The sequence below is a fragment of the Fibroporia radiculosa genome, assembly GCF_000313525.1.
Source record: "Fibroporia radiculosa TFFH 294 genomic supercontigs, scaffold1277, whole genome shotgun sequence".
NCBI lineage: Eukaryota > Fungi > Basidiomycota > Agaricomycetes > Polyporales > Fibroporiaceae > Fibroporia > Fibroporia radiculosa.
In genome coordinates, this window is record NW_012133603.1 from 1 (window position 1) to 19,461 (window position 19,461).

General features: G+C 50.5%; 7 protein-coding genes across 7 annotated transcripts; 2 read left to right on the forward strand and 5 right to left on the reverse strand.

Annotated features, from left to right (window-relative positions):
- Positions 1–1,768: 1,768 nt before the first annotated feature.
- Positions 1,769–6,143, reverse strand: FIBRA_08623 (uncharacterized protein; the record flags this gene model as incomplete). The annotated part of the gene is made up of 11 exons (XM_012330258.1): positions 1,769–2,098; positions 2,159–2,170; positions 2,227–2,271; positions 2,324–2,392; positions 2,444–2,560; positions 2,610–2,718; positions 2,772–2,989; positions 3,043–3,267; positions 3,321–3,794; positions 3,844–5,290; positions 5,557–6,143. The coding sequence occupies 11 exons, from the start codon at positions 6,141–6,143 to the stop codon at positions 1,769–1,771; spliced, it is 3,633 nt and encodes a 1,210-aa protein (XP_012185648.1).
- A 799-nt stretch (positions 6,144–6,942) lies between these two features.
- On the reverse strand, positions 6,943–9,104 carry FIBRA_08624 (uncharacterized protein; the record flags this gene model as incomplete). Its single annotated transcript, XM_012330259.1, has 2 exons — positions 6,943–8,410; positions 8,470–9,104. 2 exons carry the CDS (start codon positions 9,102–9,104, stop codon positions 6,943–6,945), a joined length of 2,103 nt encoding a protein of 700 aa, XP_012185649.1.
- Positions 9,105–10,143: 1,039 nt separating this feature from the next.
- On the reverse strand, positions 10,144–11,201 carry FIBRA_08625 (uncharacterized protein; the record flags this gene model as incomplete). Its single annotated transcript, XM_012330260.1, has 7 exons — positions 10,144–10,158; positions 10,221–10,397; positions 10,457–10,666; positions 10,712–10,811; positions 10,865–10,872; positions 10,924–11,134; positions 11,188–11,201. The coding sequence occupies 7 exons, from the start codon at positions 11,199–11,201 to the stop codon at positions 10,144–10,146; spliced, it is 735 nt and encodes a 244-aa protein (XP_012185650.1).
- Positions 11,202–11,358: 157 nt separating this feature from the next.
- FIBRA_08626 (uncharacterized protein) lies at positions 11,359–12,787 on the forward strand (the record flags this gene model as incomplete). The annotated part of the gene is made up of 3 exons (XM_012330261.1): positions 11,359–11,407; positions 11,463–11,779; positions 11,843–12,787. 3 exons carry the CDS (start codon positions 11,359–11,361, stop codon positions 12,785–12,787), a joined length of 1,311 nt encoding a protein of 436 aa, XP_012185651.1.
- A 223-nt stretch (positions 12,788–13,010) lies between these two features.
- FIBRA_08627 (uncharacterized protein) lies at positions 13,011–13,872 on the reverse strand (the record flags this gene model as incomplete). The annotated part of the gene is made up of 2 exons (XM_012330262.1): positions 13,011–13,330; positions 13,389–13,872. The coding sequence occupies 2 exons, from the start codon at positions 13,870–13,872 to the stop codon at positions 13,011–13,013; spliced, it is 804 nt and encodes a 267-aa protein (XP_012185652.1).
- Positions 13,873–14,305: 433 nt separating this feature from the next.
- Positions 14,306–14,930, reverse strand: FIBRA_08628 (uncharacterized protein; the record flags this gene model as incomplete). Its single annotated transcript, XM_012330263.1, has 4 exons — positions 14,306–14,349; positions 14,399–14,652; positions 14,705–14,838; positions 14,892–14,930. The coding sequence occupies 4 exons, from the start codon at positions 14,928–14,930 to the stop codon at positions 14,306–14,308; spliced, it is 471 nt and encodes a 156-aa protein (XP_012185653.1).
- Positions 14,931–15,465: 535 nt separating this feature from the next.
- Positions 15,466–18,930, forward strand: FIBRA_08629 (uncharacterized protein; the record flags this gene model as incomplete). The annotated part of the gene is made up of 14 exons (XM_012330264.1): positions 15,466–15,537; positions 15,587–15,692; positions 15,743–15,811; positions 15,887–16,075; positions 16,128–16,161; positions 16,209–16,719; positions 16,772–17,174; positions 17,224–17,513; positions 17,569–17,963; positions 18,013–18,217; positions 18,278–18,397; positions 18,456–18,542; positions 18,592–18,768; positions 18,823–18,930. 14 exons carry the CDS (start codon positions 15,466–15,468, stop codon positions 18,928–18,930), a joined length of 2,766 nt encoding a protein of 921 aa, XP_012185654.1.
- Between the last annotated feature and the right edge of the window lie 531 nt (positions 18,931–19,461).

The window sequence follows — 19,461 nt, forward strand, 5'->3', positions numbered from 1 at the left end:
GCCCCCGCCCCCGCCCTCGACGACGAACGCGTGTGCACCCGTGTAGAACGCCCGCCCCTCCACCGCCACCCGCACCGCCGCCCACTCCCGCCCCCCGACACCGCGCACCCTCTCTGTCTTCACCGCCGTGCCCACGAATCCGCTTGCCCCTGTTGCGTCTCGGATGCTCACCACCGACTCAAACTGTCTCCTCTCGCCCTCCGCCATCGTCCCTCCCGCAATTTCCAACGCGACGCGTGCGCTCACTCCCGAGCCTGTTGGCGACCGGTCCACCTGCTGGTCAGCAAAGAAACACAGCCCCAGCCCATCCTCTTCCGTCACGATCACCCCATATATGTACTCCAATGCCCTCTCCGTCGGATGCTCGAACAACTTCCCCCGCCCCCGAACCAACTCCTTCACCGTCCGACTCGCCTCGTCCAGCTCTTTCATCTCGTACCCTCCTCGCAGGCCCCGTGCGAACCCCAGCTCTTGCGCACTCACAAATGCGTAGTATGCACCCCCAAACGCAATATCCACCCGCACACTTGTCCGGCCCGCCTCTCTCAGCGTTTTCCACCGTTTGTCTTCTGGGACCTCCACCTTCACATCGCGCGCTGACACAAAACTCGGCACGCTCACGAATCGCACACGCCGCCCTCCGTCAGAAACAAGTACTCCGTTGGCATTTCGCACCGTCGGCACCGCCACGCGTACCACTCCGCACGGCGCGTGCAGGCGCACCTCCGTCTCCCCCTTCCCTTCGTCATACGCAAGCTGCTCTCGCTGCGGGAAGATGGCCTCGTCGTGGGTGTCAACTAGGACCCGTCCGAGCGCGATAGTCGCGTGGCCGCACATCGTCGAGTAGCCCTCTGCCAAATCTATCTCAGGAAGGATCCTCAGGGAGAGTGCGGCTAGCGTACCGTTGTGGGTAAACAACACCCCGATGTCAGCCTCCCCCGCTTGTACCAGCTCAGTCTCGCGCACGAGCAATGCTCCATACATGTCTCGGTGGCCTCGTGGTTCCCACATCAACCTGCAGCATAATCAATGGCGAGAACTGTGTAGTACATAATATACTGCAAACGTCTTGGTACCTACCGGGTCCGTAGATGGTCCAGTTTCTCTCGCGCGTATGCACGTTTCTCCAGCAACGTCTGCCCTTTCAATTCAGGATAGCCTGACACTACAATGCGTGTCGGCTGTGCATTGTGTAGCCAGCATATGAGCAAAGGTGTGAGTGCCGCAGACGATCGGCCCAGTAAGTGATTTGCCTACTTCGCCTGATGTATGCATATCCACCGTTCGGATTACCGACAGCCCTGACCCTCCGAGTGATCCGGAGCACAGTGCATTATAGATATCCATATCTCTGGTCTGTGGTAAGGATTTTGGTTGAGCCCGCGACTCGAAATTGAGGTTTTCAGCAACTTGCAGTAATTTGGAACTTGGACACGGCAGATGCTTATCGTGTCGGCGATCGACTGACGGCCTGCCAAGTGATGCACTTGTCGGTGAACCTGAGTTGATGGAAGGAGCTACCTCACTCCTCTAGCTGCATTATGATCATAAAGTATGGCTATATGCTAGACACCAATAAACGAAAGGGAAGCATGACTCAAAGTACAATGCGAGGGTATAATCGATATGAAACGAACGTGAATAATCGTCGTATCTGAGTAGAAATGGAGTAGAAATGAGGGTAGTGGAAGCGCTGAAAAGCAGTATAATGTACGGGGTCGGGTAGATGAACGAACGAATAAAAACTTCGGGTTTAAGGAGTGACCTATCAGAAGACGTCCAGTGAATGTGGACAATTCGCTGCTGTGTGCCCGCGTTCCTCGCAGTCCTCGCAGAACAGCTCCTCGCTCGATGTTGGCGTGGACAAAGATAAGGGTGGAGCTTCCTCTTTCAGCAGGTCGCATGTAAAGATGTCGTGTCCAGGCCGCTCGCAGATCTCGCAGACTTCCTGCGTCGACTCTGCAGACATCTCGCCTGTAGATCTCTTCGAGCTGACAGACCGGTCGTCGGAAGGCAAACCGCTGGACGTCTTCGACGACTTCTTTTGGGTGCGAGCGAGTTTATCTTTCAGTCGTTCTAGCTCGCGTTCGAGCTCGTCCTGCAAGAATACAATTTGGACCATTAGCACCTATCCAGATGAGAAATAATAGTAGCGCACTTCTCGGTAGATCTATGGCGAATAAAATTTCCACATCAGCTATCAAAAAGCGTAGAAAATGCACACACCTTGGACTCGATCAACGTCTCCAGTTCGCCAATCTCCTTGTTGAGCTGCAAGTGGTTCCGTCAACACCGCCGACATATGCATCAAGACACAGCCTACATCATGGATTGTTCGTGCGCTCTTCATATCTGCTTCCATGAGCTTCTTGCGCACTTGTTCCAGCTCGGTCTTTAAATTCAATCGTTAGGCCTATCCGTAAAGCTGAATCGACGCTCGCACCTCATATTTCTTCTGTAGCGCGACAACATCATCAGGGGCTGTGCCGTCTGCCGATGCCAGTGCCTGCTCCTCGCGAAGAATACTCTGTTCCACGTTTTCCTCAAGTGCTTTGAGGTCCTAGCCGCAACTTTAGTGGCGCTCAACAATATCCGTGAAATTGAACTACCTCGCGCAGCTGATCGGTTTCGGACAACAGCAACCTATTCTCAGATTCAAGCACCTTGTTCCTTTGAGCAGCAGCCGAATTCTCCTTTTGCAGCTCCTGAACAATATGTCTAAAATCACATTCGGTGTGAATCCTCTAGCTGTAAAGTGATAAAAAGCGTACTTAAGCCCAGTAATCTCCTCCCGTGCGGCTGCGAGATCGTATTTGGACGGCAACGTGGTCTTGGTGCTATCAACGCCATTCACCGGAACATCGCGATTGAGCTTCCTACGGACCGTGTCGAGTTCTGCCTCTCGTTCCTGAAGAAGTGCGCGCAAATCGTCTGTTGATTTGCGTTCGGCTTCAAGCTCGATGTGACGCTCTTCACAAAGTCTGCGCAACTGCACTGGGGCATCAGACCGGTACACAACTGATATATGCAGTAAGAACCCACTAGTTCGGTCTCGGCTCGGAGATCGCTGAGACTGGTGTTAAGATCACCCGATGCCTCCCCAGAGGGGCCTTGAATTTCTCGAGACAACGCATTAACTAATTGTTGTTTGAGCTGCGCGATCTCCTCCGTCAACCGAGCCTTATCACTAGCGGACCGTTGCATCACTTCCGTAATCTTCTCAGCTGAGTTGCTTGAGGTTACCCCGCTTGCAATGCCCTCCAGATCCTGCAGGACAATCAGGTCAATATTTTTCTACGAGATGAAAACAGTGGACGTACCGAAACTTCGTGGCGAAGAGTCTCGATGTCCGCTCTCGCGTTCTCTAGGGCAACCGTATTCTCCCTCAAAGCTTCCTCCATTTCTTCGATTCGATGGCGAGCATTTTCTTCAGACTGGATCACCCTGTCGGTCTCTTTCTTAGCATCGTTGAGTTCTTTCTTGATGTTCTCTTCTCTTTCCCTATACCGCTTCACCCGTTCGCGCACTGCTGCTTCTTCTCGGTCAAATGTTGTTTGAGCCTCCTCCAACTGATCTTCCAGTAGGGAAATCCTTTTCTGTAGATGCTGAACTTGTTCCCGGAGAGCCTCATTGTCAATCTCGACCGCAGTCGCAGCTTGTCGCTGCGCAGTGGTAGGGGACGGTGGCTGAGCTTGTGCACGAAGCTGCTCTTCTAGAGACGCTATCATATCCTCTAACTCATAACGCTGGCTGTCGGCTGCGCTCAAACGCTCCTCGTAGAGCGCGATAGTTTCCTGCCACAAACATCAGCACATCGCAGGAGTAGAGACAACGCGGACCCACTTGTCCCGCTTTCCGCAACTCGTCTACTTGGCTTCCTAGCTCCTTTCTCTCCTCCTCAAGCTCCGTGTATGCCTTCTGCACCCGAGCTTCCAATAGTGTGATTTCTGCGTCCTTGGCTCGCAAGACGGCGTCATTCTCGGATTGAAGCCCCTCCTTAGCTTCAATGAGCTCTTTGAGATTGGCTACAAGGGCCTCCTTGTCATCCAACTTGGATTGAATATCCCTCGTCCTAGCCTCAGCGTCGTTTCGGACCTTGTCAATGTCCAACGTGGTTTGCTGTGCAGCACGCTCTAGGCTCTCAATCATCGTCTCTCGTTCGTTAAGTGACCGCTCAGTCGTTCTGACTGCTGCCTCCAACTCGACTATGCGCGCCGCACTCTGTTTCTGTTCAGCTAGAACGCCCTCCAAGCGAGCAGTTTTGTCCTGATCCTCCGTCGCTGCACATCGTAATTGTTGATTCTCATTCTCGAGAGAATCCAGCCGAGTTTGGAGTTGGTTCAACTGCCCCTGCATATCCGCATTCGCGTGGCTCGATTGTACAGATGCCGACGAGCTGGGCCTGCTTATAGAACCAGAGGGAATCCTGCCTGACATGAGCTCCGCAATCTTGTCCTCTAGAGCTTTGCCGTTCATCCTTAGATCGGATATTGAGCCGAGTTCTTGTTCCTGCAAATGATGATCACGGTCGCTTAGAGATACGGAGCGAGCTGACTGAGGTAAAGAGGGGGATGCGGGTGGTGGCATTGCAATGGCACTTGGTATCCTTGCTCGTGGTGTATTGAATGATGGGCGAGTCTTCGATGGTGTTGTCGATGGCATTCCGACACCTATATTTGATGCGCGTCCGTTAGATACTGCTTTCGGTGTTGTAAATGGTGAAGAGGTTATTCGTGTTGGAGAGGAAGCATAGGAAAGGCCGTGCATAGGAGACGAGTACCCTGAAGATCGTGGTGGGCTATTTGAACTTGCCGATCCGCGTGAAGGACTTGCAGCCCCTGATTGACGTGAATCAAGCTGCCTGGCCGTCATACCCACATACTTTGAGGCACGAGAACCCGGAGTGATGGCGGTGGAAGTAGAACCTTTCCGGATGGGAGTTACCGCGGAACTTACTCGACCAAAGTTTGTGGGTCGAGAGCGTGAAGCAGGAGGAGGGAGCCCGGGTGTCCGACGTCCTGCAATGGTCGACGGTGTAACTCGGCCATTAGTCAAGGGGGTGATCCGCCCGCTTGAGGTGGAGGCCGACGGCGTTTTACGACCTGTGGAAACTGTAGATTGGGAGGGCGTGATTCGACCCGATATCGACACCGAAGGCGTTATTCGTCCATTCCGTGACGATGCAACAGAGGATGGACGCGACATAGAATGGACGCCGGTAGTAGGAGGCGAGAGTTTCGTCGTAGCTACGAACACACCGCAATTAGGAGGGCATGCAAAGTATTGTTTCCTTCAAAGAATATTGTATGAGCAATTGGCGGACAAAAGGCAGGAAACTTCTGGCAGCTAAGCGAAGTGACATTCGCCATTATATACAGTATACCAACATCGAAGCCCATGGCTCGACTGCTCGGATGTGAAGAACAGCACTTTCATCCTGGTGCTGAAACATGAGAAACATGTAATCAGGGAGGGTAACTGGACACGTCATTTGCGATAGGTATAAGACCAGCGGACTAACTGTCCCTTACACTTGAAAAGAGGATAAGAACTTACCCATTTACAGTGCCATTATTCTTCCCCTTCCCAGAAAAGCCACCACTTAGCTCAACCCCAGCCCAATGACCAGGCTTTCCGTCTATCTCTCCAAGAAATCTGAGTGTACCCTCGAAACCGAGGGACTCAATCCTAACACTGTCGCCCACTTCAAATGTCCCACTAGTACGGCTTGAGCTCCGAACAAAAGCATCAGATTGACGGCTGGGAGGACGCGCGGTGATGGATCTGGTGTTCTGGTTAGGCGTACGAGAGGGCGCAGAGCTCACCGCAGACGAGGAGGATGCTACAGAAGATGGCCGGCCTGCGACGGATCGCCTGCCACTTTGAGGGGGATAAACAAGAGATGAAGGCGAAAGTGAGGCGGAAGACACGTCACTAGAACGTGCGGGACGGTGCTGGGCAGGGTCATTGGCTTTGATCGCATCAGCAAATGCTCTGGTGATATATTCTTCGTCTTGGGATTGGGGGGGAAGTTGAGTAGCAGAGGATGTGGATCGCAGTCGACCTGGCGTCGGAAGACCACTCGGTTTACCTGGCGTTGGGATTCCTGACTGACGAGCCTTTCCAGGAGTTGGCGTGGACATGGCCGAGCATGAGCTTTGGCAACAAGAAAACGGAAGACGTGAACACGAGCAGACCTCAAATCGGAGTCCTTTATTAGACGCCCATGCGCGGTCGCGCGCTACTGCAAGGCCTCTTCAACTTTTCATCTAGCGTGTCTGTCCGCCTGCCGTCACGGGTGACCTGAGCAATACTCTCCTGTCATTGTCTCTGCGTCCTTGCAGACCGAAAGGAGCTCTAACGCAGTATGCCCCGCATTCCCCTCCAACTGTTGCGATTACTCTCCAGTCCTCCCGCCCTCCTTGCCCGTCCTCCCATTGCTGCGACGTTTTCTACCGTCTGCGCACCCTCCACAATATCCACATTCTTTTCCAACCGCCTGTCGACAAATTTATGTCTTCTCAACAGGTCGAGCACGCCCTCCGCTATCCTCACTGCTCTGCAGCAAGTCCGATACAGTTCCCGGGGGGCCGAATATCAGCCGTCACAGCGAAAGAGGAAACGCAAACATGGGTTCCTTGCCAGAAAGAAGAGCATTTCGGGCCGAAAAATACTTGTCAGGCGGAGGGCCAAGGGCAGACGATTCTTGACGCACTAGAGGCATGAAGAGGTACGTCGTGTTGTATGATGTACCAACACAATCACCTCTGATTTTCTAGCAGCTCAGACTCGTAGTCTGTTGACAGCTGTTGATGAAACCATCCCGTTTTAATGCACTACATAAGCCTACAACGCACGCAGATATGTAAATCCGTGTTGTCAATTCGAACCCCATAGACCTTCCCGTCTGCTATAGCTAGTGCCAGCAGCCGACTATCACCTTCAGAGATTTATCACTAGTTCTTCCAGTGTCGATCTGGGCTTTTCAGTCGGTAAGCGTACCACCGAGTTGAGCCGTATGGTTTCCGGTGAACTATCGAAACGAGCGGGCGCCGTTGCTCTGCTCATGGGCCTCAAGGGCTTCCACAAGGGTAAGTGGGGGTTGTGCAAATTAGTCTCCGATGGTAAGGGGGGGATTGGAGTGAGTGGTGATGACGGCGGGCACAAGAAACCTCCCTGTATATCAGCCACAAGGGCTGAGATCGGTGTCTGAGCAGGCAACGATACACCGGGGAGGCGAGCAGAAGTGCGCATTGGAGTGATAGGGTCGACAATTTCCGTGGGAGTCGGAGATGGAGGCAAAGGTACCAATGCTGGCTTGATAACGTCGAGATTCTCCGTGGCAGAGTCTAACAAGGGTGTCGGAGCGCATGTTCGTGGGGCGTTGACGGTCATTACTTTGTCTCCGGCTTGAGTTACTATCGGGGCGGTTGCTTGCCCAAGATTTCTTGTCCCTCCAGAATGCTGCCTACTCTTCGAGACTGTCTCGCGACTACGTGTCTCTGAGTCCTTCAGTGGCAGCGGCTTCGCTTTTTCCGCGATTTTGCTTGTGCTATTCTGTCGCACTTTGCGACCAGGCCCTCTGGATGGGACTTTCTGTTGATTGCTCTCAGTTTTGGACGCCGACGATGTTGACGACACTGACGACAGTTCCGACACAACCAACACACGCCTAGCACCGCCAACAACGCGTTCCTTCCTCTCCACCGCTTCTTGCTGTGTCCTCTGGGCCTCGATAGATGTAGGCCGGATAGGACCAGTTTGGGCACGAGGTTGTACGTCTTGTTTTGTTGGCATGCGGGTCGGCCCCCCACTAGTGCTATCAATCTTCGAAGAGCCGGGACGTGAACAAGAAGTCTGCGTTCCAGATGTACTCGAAACGGAGTGCAATACAGCCCCTGTTGAGTGTTCAATTGCATGTAGATTATCCGGTTGTCCAGTCAGAATCTCGGACGTTCCCGTTTTACGTATTTCCTGGGCGGACCGCTTGGGCACGAAGTCAGGAGGAGGCATGCCCTTTGTGCTTTTCCCTACGGATCGCTGGGGCGGCTGCACCGCTATATGTCGCGTGGGCGGTGGTCGTACCGTAGAAGTCTTAGTGGTGTAGGATTTACCCTTCTCCCCTGGCCTGTTGCGTGGGTAGTTACTTGCTTCTCTGGCTATTCCTAGCACAGACGCCGATCGTACATGGAATGCAGTTTGATGAGCTCCCCTTGTGGCAGTTTCTCTGGTACCAGACGATAAAGCCGACGTAGAGGAGGAGAAGTGGAGTTCAGATGATGCACCTTGCAGTGAATTAATTGACTGTGAGGACGGCGGTCGACTGGGGGGATTGGATTGAGCTTGTGATGCAGGCTTGGGTTTAATATCAAGATATTTCCTGATCGTGGGGGTAAGAGGCTGAGTGAATCTATGGTAAATAGTCAGAATACAATGTGTTCAACGCTTTGCCACATGTGGTTGGCGCACCGATCCAATCGCTGGGGTAGAAGGACTCTATACGCTTCAAATATCTGGCGTCCAATTTTTCTAACGTCTGCACTAGCATCAGTAGCAGTTGATCTAATGATTGCTTCTACCTCACGGGCCCGAGGCTCTTTCTCGAGATCTGGTGGATTAAAACAGTTTAGGCAAGCCAAGATACCTTCTGCGGCAGCAATACGTAGGGAAACTGTTTTATCCTTGGATGATTCGGCCAGATAAGGGAGTATTGTGGGGGAGCGAGTATGTTCAATGAGGGAAAGGAGACAGGATCGAGCTCGAGAGACGAACACCTTGTTGGAACGCGCGCATAGAGCAAGGAGCGTAGGCAGGAAAAGCGGAATCAGCGACTCAAATGAACGATCCATGACGCTGACAAGGGTACTAAAGAGGTCCAGGGCGATTCCGGACAAGCGAGATCGTTCTGAATTAGCAGCCTGGCAAAGAGACCGAGACACGGATCGCAGGGTAACAATGGTTTCCTGAGGATATTTTGTACCATTTCCACGAGACAGAGCTGCAAAACGCATGAGCGCGTCTCCAATGGCATCCCATGTTTCTTCTGATTCGGGCAGAGAAATCGGTTCACGAAGCGCTGCTAATTCTTGTTCATAAGCCACCATAGATTGGCACTGAGGTATCATAAGCATCCGTGAACACCTAGCGCGACATCTAAAAGAAAGCATACCTCTATAATATTCGGAATCGAGCGTGGACGCATGCCGATGCGATACGGTATATGTAGACAGTTAGTAGTACTTCGGCCCTGTGGTACTTATTGCAGGTAGTGACCTGAAAGACGTATACCGAATAGTTCAACTGAACACGGTGTTTAACTTTGACTTCCAAGTTCAACGCCGCGATTGTGCCGCTATACACGTGACCGCGTTTGTAATCAGTGAGCAGCCGCCTATAGTCTGTGTGGCCGTTCTGACTAAGATTCTTAGTTCATTGAGCTTAAATATTTTATTTTCGCAAATCTAATTGGTGTGGGGCTGACGGACTACAAGCCTCAAAACTACCGCGCCCGGTAGAATCGTTTTAAAATGCTCCTAATACTGGAAGCTTACGCAGTCTCTGCTTGACCGGAAGGGCAACCAGTGAGATTCGACTCGCACCGCGCTTGGTAGAGACATAGGAGAGCGCCCTCTCTTTCTCGTAGCTAATCGAGGATCGCACCACCCTCCCTTACCATATAGTTTCTGCATGTATTTTTCTGCAGCGGTCTCTCGATCCGAAAAAATGTATTTTTAGAGCGTTTCCGGTGGGCGGAAAGCCACTGGGACGCTGCGTCGCGCCAAAGATGCTCTTGAGTGCCTTGCTTGGACAACAGTCCGAACCACTGCCAATTAGACTTCTTGTGGGACCGTAGACAATTGGGGAATCAGCTTTACTTCTGAAAGTTCAAACTTAAATGTCGACTGCACCAGGCAAAAGCGGCGTTCAGCACAATACACTTGTAAAAAGTACGTCGACCACTCATTACCAGTACCACTCACTAAGCAAGGTACGCATCAATTGAAGTTTACTGTGCCCGAATTACAATCTCTACGACACGGGACATCGGCGACATCAAATCATGCAGCAGAAAACGCATATTGCTTCGCAAACCTCTACGAGGGGCCAACTCTTAAGAATGTATCAATACAAGACCTACATACGTTAAGCTTCGGTTCCCTGTTATATCGACCACCGCATGTGAGTTGAAATATACGGCGATAGTGATAGATACGGCTGACCACCACCGATAAACCAAACCTCTCGGCTCGTTTTTTTCTTCGCTCCATCTCTTCCGCGTCCACAGCTTCCATTAGGGAAGCACTTCTTTTCTTACGGCTTGCGCGCTCTATGATTGATGCGGATGCAGGCGGTCCTGTACCGAAGCGTTCGGCGCGAGCAGCCATCTTTTCCTGGTCCTATAAACAAGCGTGTTCACGGTGAGTTGAAGCTATAAGAGAGATGGATCGAGTCGCACATCGAGAGAGGCACTCATGAGGGCTTTTGTTGAGACGCGATAAGCGGGGCCTAGCAAATTGGATGATGGAGAACGTTTGGGCTGTTCTACAAGAGGAATAGAAAATCGTGCGGCGCGAGCCTTGCGTTTCTCGAGTTCTTCGTCCTGCGACGACACGACACCAGCCGGTGACTTTGGAGGGCTCGCAATAGGCACAAGAATGCTCGCATGCTACAGGCTGAGATTAAAATTCGTATAATGAGAGAGAATGCGTACTGGTGACGGTGGGGATGGTCGGGACATAGAGTTGGCTGAACTAGCAGGAGCTGTAGCCAAAGGCGAGTCTGCTATTGTCACTTCCGAAATGGATTCATTACTGGAGGGAAATGATGAAAATGTGGACATAGGAGAAGGCATGGGATGACGTACTCTGCGGCCTACCCCAACTGGTATGAGCATTAGCAGCGAGAACAGAAATGGTAACTCACCGGGACATCGTCTGAGGGTGGGGGAACGACTTGTTTTATAGGAGATTTCTTCAAGGATTGGTTTGATGGAATATGCCGTGCATTGTAGACGTCGAGAGCAGTAGGAGACGCGAGGATACGGGCGATGAGATCCTGCTTGTTGGATTTGCTTGGCACGGCAAGACTGGCAGCCGAGATTATCTCCTTGAGATCTACGACCTTGAGTGCTTTCCTATGACGGGATGAGTGAGCGCACACAGGCGGAAGAGAAACAGGGGCACTTACAATTTGGCCTCCATGGAAGTGGGAGTGTAAACTGCGGGCGCGACGCGCAGGCGACGCGGTGCGCGTGGGAGAGGGCGCACCACGTGATGCACGGCGCCTCCCTTATGCAGGGCGGAGGGCCAATCAGCGTGAATAGCTGCTCGTCCACTCAGGTGTCTCCTCGAGTCCGCAATGGATCCCGTCGATCAGCTCTTCAACCCAAATCCTTACCATCCGTATCGTCTGTGCCTTTCGCTATCCCTTGCATCTTGTTTTTGCTCATCAATCTTTTACAGCCCATCACCAACATCACCTCTACAACTTCTACCCACCTCCCCACCCCTCTCGCCAACCTTCTCCCCGCCCGTCGCCTTCCTCCACCCCCATCCCTCACTCCCCTCATAATTTGTTTCTTTCTCATCAACTTCCGCCCACAGATGCTACTCCTCACGATCATCGCGAACCAGACCCCTCTGTCGATCAAATCCAAGACGATCCTCCACTTGACGAGGAACCGCTTTACGTGAATGCGAAGCAATATTATCGCATTCTCAAAAGACGCGTTGCTCGAGCCCGCCTCGAGGAGCTCCACAGACTTTCCAGACAGAGAAAGGTGTGCTGCTTTGCGATGGCGCATACTCATTTTCTACCCATAGCTCACCTCTAAATTGTGCAGCCCTATCTGCACGAATCGCGTCACAAACATGCCATGCGTCGCCCTCGTGGTCCCGGTGGTCGTTTCCTCACTGCGGACGAAATAGCTGCTCAAAAAGCCACACAGGCAGCCGAGGCTGGGCCTTCCGCTTCTGCGTCCCAGAACGGTGAGGACGAAGATGCCGACCTCGTCGACAAGGACTTTGACAAAGAGGCTGAAATGTCGGTAGATAGTCCCTCCGAGGCAAAACCTGTACTGTCGCCTCAAGCATCGCAAAACCAGCCTACTCAGGCAACTACTGCTGTAGTTCAGCCTCCCATCCAACCTCGCCCTCAGATTCAGCAACCCTCTACGCAATCGGTGTCTTCCCACCAACAAGCTCGTTCTCATGCATTCTTGCAATCTCAACCACAGGTCCAGCCCCAATCGTCGCAGCGCCCCCACCTACAAAATCATGTACCGACACGATCTCAGTACGAACAGCATATCCCTATTGGGCACGGTGCGGGGTCGATCAACCTGCTTAATGTGGGATATCATCACAACATTCCTCATCCCACAACACCTACTCCGCTCTCGCCTCATCCCAATGTTCAGGACACTCTGCAAGCATGTGAACACGTGCATCAAGGGCGCGATCACTCCCACCGCGATCTTCCTCGTCAAATGGGAACCACCTCACCTCCCAGTGCAGTCGGACACGCACCGGTTGTGTCCTCCAACACAGTCACCTCGCCTTCGTCGATCAGCCTTCGTGCACCTTATGCGCAAGCGCCAATGCATCACGTCCCACATCCTCATGCTCACGCTCGCCATCATCATTCGTATGTCAACAACGCTGAGAGGTTGTATTCCGACGATCGAAGCGTTATTGGCCTGGCTACTGAGTCTCTCAAGGGCGACATTCAGAGCAGGTCATCCGCGTCATTACATTTCGGGAATAACCCGGGGTCTACGTCAAGATAACTGCCATCCTCACAGGTGTCCATGAACTCGTCGACGTTTCTGTATTGGAATATTCCATCCACATCGTCTTCTAATAACGCCCAAATTTTTACCTCTTTTTTCGTTTATCGTCGCTGTGTTAGGTCTTCGGTTGTATTCTTTATGTCCGTACGTCTGAAGAATGCTTGTATATCTGCAAAATTCTGCTTGACTAGTGTTGGGCACATGGATGGATCCACATATATCAAAGCAACTCTATTTCCATATCATTATCGTCATCCGCTTGGATGTCCATCGGAGTGTCCGCGTCCGTGTCCTGCCTATTGCCAGCTGCTTCATCTTCCTCGTCCACCTTATTCTTATTCTCTCTGGAGAACGGTTCTGCGATAATGGGGGGCTTGAATAATACCAAGGCTCTGCTTGAGTCGGTTTTTGGCGCACGGGAGGGTAGGGATAGTAGCTGCCTTGGTAGACGACCGAGGAGCGCAGGAGAGATGAACAACTCGTCTGAGGTGGATAGATCCTCCTCCAGGTCGGAGTCCTCTAACTCGGTGATGACAATGCCTAGTTCAATTGTTAGGGTGCATCTATCATAGCCTGCAGCACGGTGAATTTAACGTACGATCTTTCTCCACCTCATACCATGACGGAATCTTCATGTGCACATCCGGCTGATCATTCACGTGGCCAGGAGACGTAGGTTCATCGACTGAACTGGGAAAGATAATGGGAATTGAAGGCAGATCTAGAGCCGTGGGTAGAAGTGAAGGTTCGGTCAATGGTGTTGGGAGACCTGCAGACGGTTCCACGCTGTTCACGATTGCAGAGGCAGAGCTGGACGCTGCTCGACCTAGGCCAGATGCGCGATTAGGGTCGCAGTTGGTTGATACAGAATCTGTGGGCCTATCGCAACAAGCCGCCAATGTCAGTCGCGCGAGCCCTCGCTCCAGCACATCACATCTGCGTCGCTTATGACACACAGTGGGCGGTGGTGTAGTAGAACCATGCTCTGCAACAACAGAAACATTGACATCGGTCAACTTGCGTTTGAGAGACGGTGTTCGAAACCAAGGGTGCATGTCGGTAGGATATGTCCAAGTAGCCATCGCGAAGGAGATTGACGAACGAGTACTATCGTTCTGAGATGCTTTAGCAAAGGTGCACGTGTGGGGTACTGGTACCAGGGACATTTCCCGATTATACTTAGGACTCTACATAACTTAAGTATCTCGAGGAGGCGAGCGAACGAGAGTGTTCTAGTAGCAGCCATGAACCTCGCAGCATCACGTGAACGGAGCTACGCTGACGTCTGCTAATCAAGCAACCAAGCTCGAGTTCAATGCGTGCGACGCGTAGGCTGATCGCTCGCAGCGGACTGGAAAATATATATACTTTGCATAATCAATCGTTCAAAGCGGGTGAAGCCTTGGGGATGATTCATTGTACTATTGCCCAATAGCATGGCGAACACAGATGCATATATCACATATACTGAAACTGCGAGAAATAGATACAATTGCATACGACATTTGCAAGTATCTAACCGCGCTTCTTCGACACACCGACAGTCTTCCCGCGACGACCTATCGGTGATTTAATATTCTATCAATGAAAGTTTTTGAGCGAACGCACCAGTAGTCTTGGTGTGTTGGCCCCGCACTCGGAGACCCCAGAAGTGCCTTAGCCCACGGTGAGCCCGAATCTTCTTCAACCGTTCCAGATCGTCGCGGAGCTTTGAATCAACACCATTTGAAAGAATTTGCGAGTTTTTGCCATCAACAATGTCGCGCTGCCTGTTTAAAAACCACGTAGGTATCTTAAACTGTGTCGGATTTTGAATAATGGTGACGAGGCGCTCGAGCTCATCAGAGTTAAGCTCGCCAGCACTGTGCGTGTCTCAGCTTAATAGTCAATAGTATCGTAAAGGAATGAGCGCACCGTTTGTTAAGATCAACGTCCGCCTTCTTGCACACAATATTCGAATAACGGCGACCGACACCTTTAATCTCCGTCAATGCGTACATAATCTTGCGTTTGCCGTCAACATTGGTGTTAAGGAGCCGAAGAATGTGCTACAGCTAAATGAGTAGATGACTTCAAGATATGGCACACAATGGTGCTCTACCTGAAACTGTTGATGTGCTTCGGGGACTACGAGAGACATCTTGCGAGTAGTGAGGGGCGAATGTCAACACTATGGATAGCGTAATCAGCTAGAAGTTCATCCAAGGGCCTTGCATATCATCCAGCCTCCAATGGGTTCATTGCAGCATTGACGACGTCAAAAGTGTCCAGGGTATTCCAAATGACATAAAAAGCAGTGTATGATAATGGTTGGGTCTGTTCACTCACCGTTTCTTCAGGATTGTCGCCGCAAGTGGATGTACCGTGGCCCGTAGCTGTAAGTAAGGCAGCAGTCCGGATTGGGATACGGCATATGCCGATATCGCTTACGCGAGATGATTTGAGCAATCGTTTATGATTTTATCCTCGCTCACGCACGTGACCATATTGTCCTGCCTGGCGGCTGTTGATCAATGATCAATCTGACTCGCATGCGATTCATCCTTGACCTTCGGGGAGTCCGCGCTCATTCTTTTCGCACCTGTGCAACAATGGCGACATCAACAGTCTCAGCGTGGTCTTCCGCAAAGATTCGGCAAGAATTCTTCAATTTTTTTCTGTCGAAAAATCACACCATGGTTCCGTCTTCGTCTACCATCCCATACGAAGATCCTACGCTGCTGTTTGCGAACGCGGGAATGAATCAAGTGAGAATTTTTGGAACTGGGAAAATGACACCCATTGATTTTACACAAGTTCAAATCCATTTTTCTTGGTACTGTGGATCCACAATCGGAGCTGGCGCGGCTCAGGCGCGCCTTCAACAGCCAGAAGTGCATTAGGGCAGGGGGGAAGCACAACGGTAGGTTTGGGGAATATGGTATAATTGTGTGTGCTCAAAGTTGTGCGAAGACTTAGAAGATGTCGGCAAGGATTCTTATCATCATACCTTTTTCGAGATGCTCGGTAATTGGTCTTTCGGTGATTATTTCAAGGCAAGTCGACATTGTTCACTTTTTCCATTCAAGTCGTGATCCATTAGTGGATAGAGAGAAGCAATTGCATTCTCCTGGGAGCTCTTGACAGAGGTTTATCAGCTTCCGAAGGATCGACTTTATGTAACGTATTTCGAGGGAGATCCCTTGAACGGGCTTGATGCTGATAACGAAGCACGGAAATTCTGGATCGCGCAAGGGATCGCTGAGGATCATATTTTGCCTGGAAATGCTAAGGATAACTTTTGGGGTGAGCTTGAATCCCATGATCAGAGTTGTCATTCACAAGGTGGCTGGTTTAGAAATGGGAGCTACTGGACCATGTGGACCATGCAGGTGTGTAGTTCTATGCTTCTGTTGTGTAATGTGTATTCATGGAACAGCGAGATCCATTTCGATCGCATCGGCGGTCGAAACGCTGCACATCTTGTCAATAAGGACGATCCTGACGTCTTGGAGATCTGGAACAACGTCTTCATGCAATATAACAGGGAAGATGACGGTTCTCTTAGAGTACTGCCCGCCCAACACGTGGACACTGGCATGGGATTTGAGCGTTTGGTGTCCATCATCCAAGGAAAACGCTCCAATTATGACACGGATATCTTTACCCCAATTTTCTCTCGAATTCAGGAGCTGACTGGCGCTAGGCCATACCAAGGAAAGTTCGGAGCTGATGATGAGGATGGAGTAGACACTGCCTACCGCGTCATCGCTGATCACGTACGAACACTGACATTCGCGCTCAGCGATGGAGGTGTACCTAACAACGTTGGACGCGGTTACGTGCTTAGGCGTATTTTGCGCAGAGGGTGCCGCTATGCGCGGAAGAAATTTGGAGTGAACATCGGGACTTTCTTCTCATCTTTGATGCCCACCGTCATTCAACAGCTGGTCTGTTATCTGGTGCCCAGTGTTATTGCTTGATTGCTAATGACGTTTAAAGGGTGATGTATTTCCAGAAATTACTAAAAGAACAGAGGAGATCCAAGAAATTCTGAATGAAGAGGAAGAATCCTTTTCTCGTACACTCGATCGCGGAGAGAGGTTGTTCGATCAGTACGTATCTCGTGTCAAGCAACAAGGAAGGAGTGAGCTATCGGGGAAAGATGTTTGGCGACTTTACGATACCTACGGATTCCCAGTTGACTTGACGCGTCTAATGGCGGATGAACTTGGTCTCAACGTCAATGACGAAGAGTTCGATGCGGCTCAGGCACAATCGAAAGAAGCCAGCAAGGCGAATCCGAAAAAGGGTGACAAGGAGGCTATCAAGCTTGATGTTCATGACATCGCAGAGTTGGAGAAGACACTCGGTGTAGCGAAGACGGATGATACTACTAAATATAGTATGTGAATATCCCATATCAACGAATACATTGTCTCAAACCCACCCAGTGCCCGGGAATGTCATCGCCCACATTGTGGCAATATACTCGAACAGATCTTTCGTGACCTCGACATCGACCACATCACGCGATGAGGATTTTGGCATTGTCCTCGATCGCACTAGCTTCTACGCCGAATCGGGCGGTCAGGAGTTTGATACTGGAAGCATTATTATAGATGGCGTCGCCGAATTCGAAGTTGCTAACGTCCAAGTTTTCAACGGGTATGTCTTGCATATTGGTCATCTCAAGTACGGCGACTTGCAAGTTGGGAACGAGGTGATATCGTCATATGATGAGGTCTGTCCACATCTTGCCGGCTAGTCTGCGTTTGTGGTTAATGGGGGAGTGTTAGCTAAGACGATGGCCACTACGCAACAATCACACCGCGACACACATTTTGAACTTCTGTCTCCGTGATGTTTTAGGGGATCATATTGATCAGAAGGGCTCCCTCGTCGCTCCTACTAAGCTTCGCTTCGATTTCTCCCATAAGGCACAAATACCTGCATCAGAACTGACTAGGATTGAAGAGATGAGCCGAGATTGGATTCGACGTAATGTGCCCGTCTATAGCAAAGAAGTTGGATTGCGCGTAGCTCAAAGTATTCCCGGGCTCAGGGCAGTTTTTGGCGAGGCGTATCCTGATCCTGTCCGCGTTGTATCGCTAGGCTTCGATGTCGACGAGATCATTACAGATATTAGCAACCCGAAGTGGAGATCGACAAGCATCGAGCTCTGTGGTGGAACGTGAGAATGTTTTTTATTCCTAGGAATAGATCACTCATTCTATGTTTAGTCATGTCATGAAGACTGGTGACATTACAGATTTCATAGTCACAGAAGAGTCCGGGATTGCAAAGGGTATTCGGCGTATTGTAGCCGTTACAGGACATGAAGCTGCGCAGGCACGTCAGAAGGCGAATGCGCTACAAGCACAACTCAATCGGCTAGAAACGATGAATAGTATCGAGAAGGATACGGGATTGAAAGCATTTACGTTTGTATGTTTAGTTTGACGGTACAATAATACTTCGAAGGCACTCACCTTCCCCACAATGCAGGATCTTGGTCAAGCGGACATTTCGGTGCTGAAGAAGGCTGAACTTCGTGATCGTCTTGCCGTGGTACGCAAGGTTTTTGATCGGGAGATGAAGGAGAAGGAGGCGACTACGATCAGAGCCGTGAGTCTCTTAACCAGCATCAGTGCTTCTAAGCAGAATATCATGAGGCTTGTTGCAGGCTGCATCTGATGTACTCGCCTACTTCGAAGCTAACCCGGGTTCCGACGCATATTTTGCAATTCTTGATGTCACTGCTAATACAAAGGTCTTGTCAGTTGTTCCCTCGGTTAGGATGCACTGACATGTTGGTATAGGTTTTACAGGCAGTTGCCCAGCAGGCAAAAAAGTTAGGAAAATCAGTCTATGTTTTCAGCTCTGACTATGCTGAAGGCAAAGTGGGACATATCAATTGTGTGTCTGAGGCTGCTAAGGCAAAAGGTTTGGATGCTAGGAACTGGGCTGCAGTGGTCACAGATATTTTAGGGGGCAAGGTATGGTTGAAATCAGATAATGTATGAATGAGTGATGCTCATTGTATTTTGTAGGCTGGGGGAAAAGATGAAAGTGTGCAAGGTGTGGGTGTAAACATTGGTCAGTTGAGAGATGCTCTTGCAGCTGCAAAAGTATACTTTGAGCAGCATACTTGCCTGTAATTCTGTTCAAGGTTGTCAAATATTTTAGATCCTTGTAAATGATGTAAACACTATGAGAACTTTGCTACTGGTAAGATAGTATAGAACATTTAATTTAGTAGTTTTACTCTAGAGTGCTATGATACATTGTTGCCTCTGTATTGTAAATAACAATGCAAATCAGCACCTATAATAATCCTTGATGTACAGTTGATAAGCTCATAATGCATTGAGTTGGGACCAGCCCAAGTCCAATGCATTATTAGATTTCATGCAAAATAACATGTGTCACAGGAGTGTGACATATTACAGGTACAAGTAAAGTCATTCCATAAGGAAGATCTAGGTAGAGAAATATTTATCTAATGTAACCTGCTTTGCATTTGGAAACTCTTCCTAACACAATTAAGCAATGGTGTTAATGAAGGTAACAGAGAAAATCAGCCAATTGCTAGGCATTGCCATTGTTACATCAGCAGAGGGGGGGATTCTTTTTCTTTCACTAACTATTCATTGTTGACCCTGTAACTGTATGACTGATCCCATCACTTG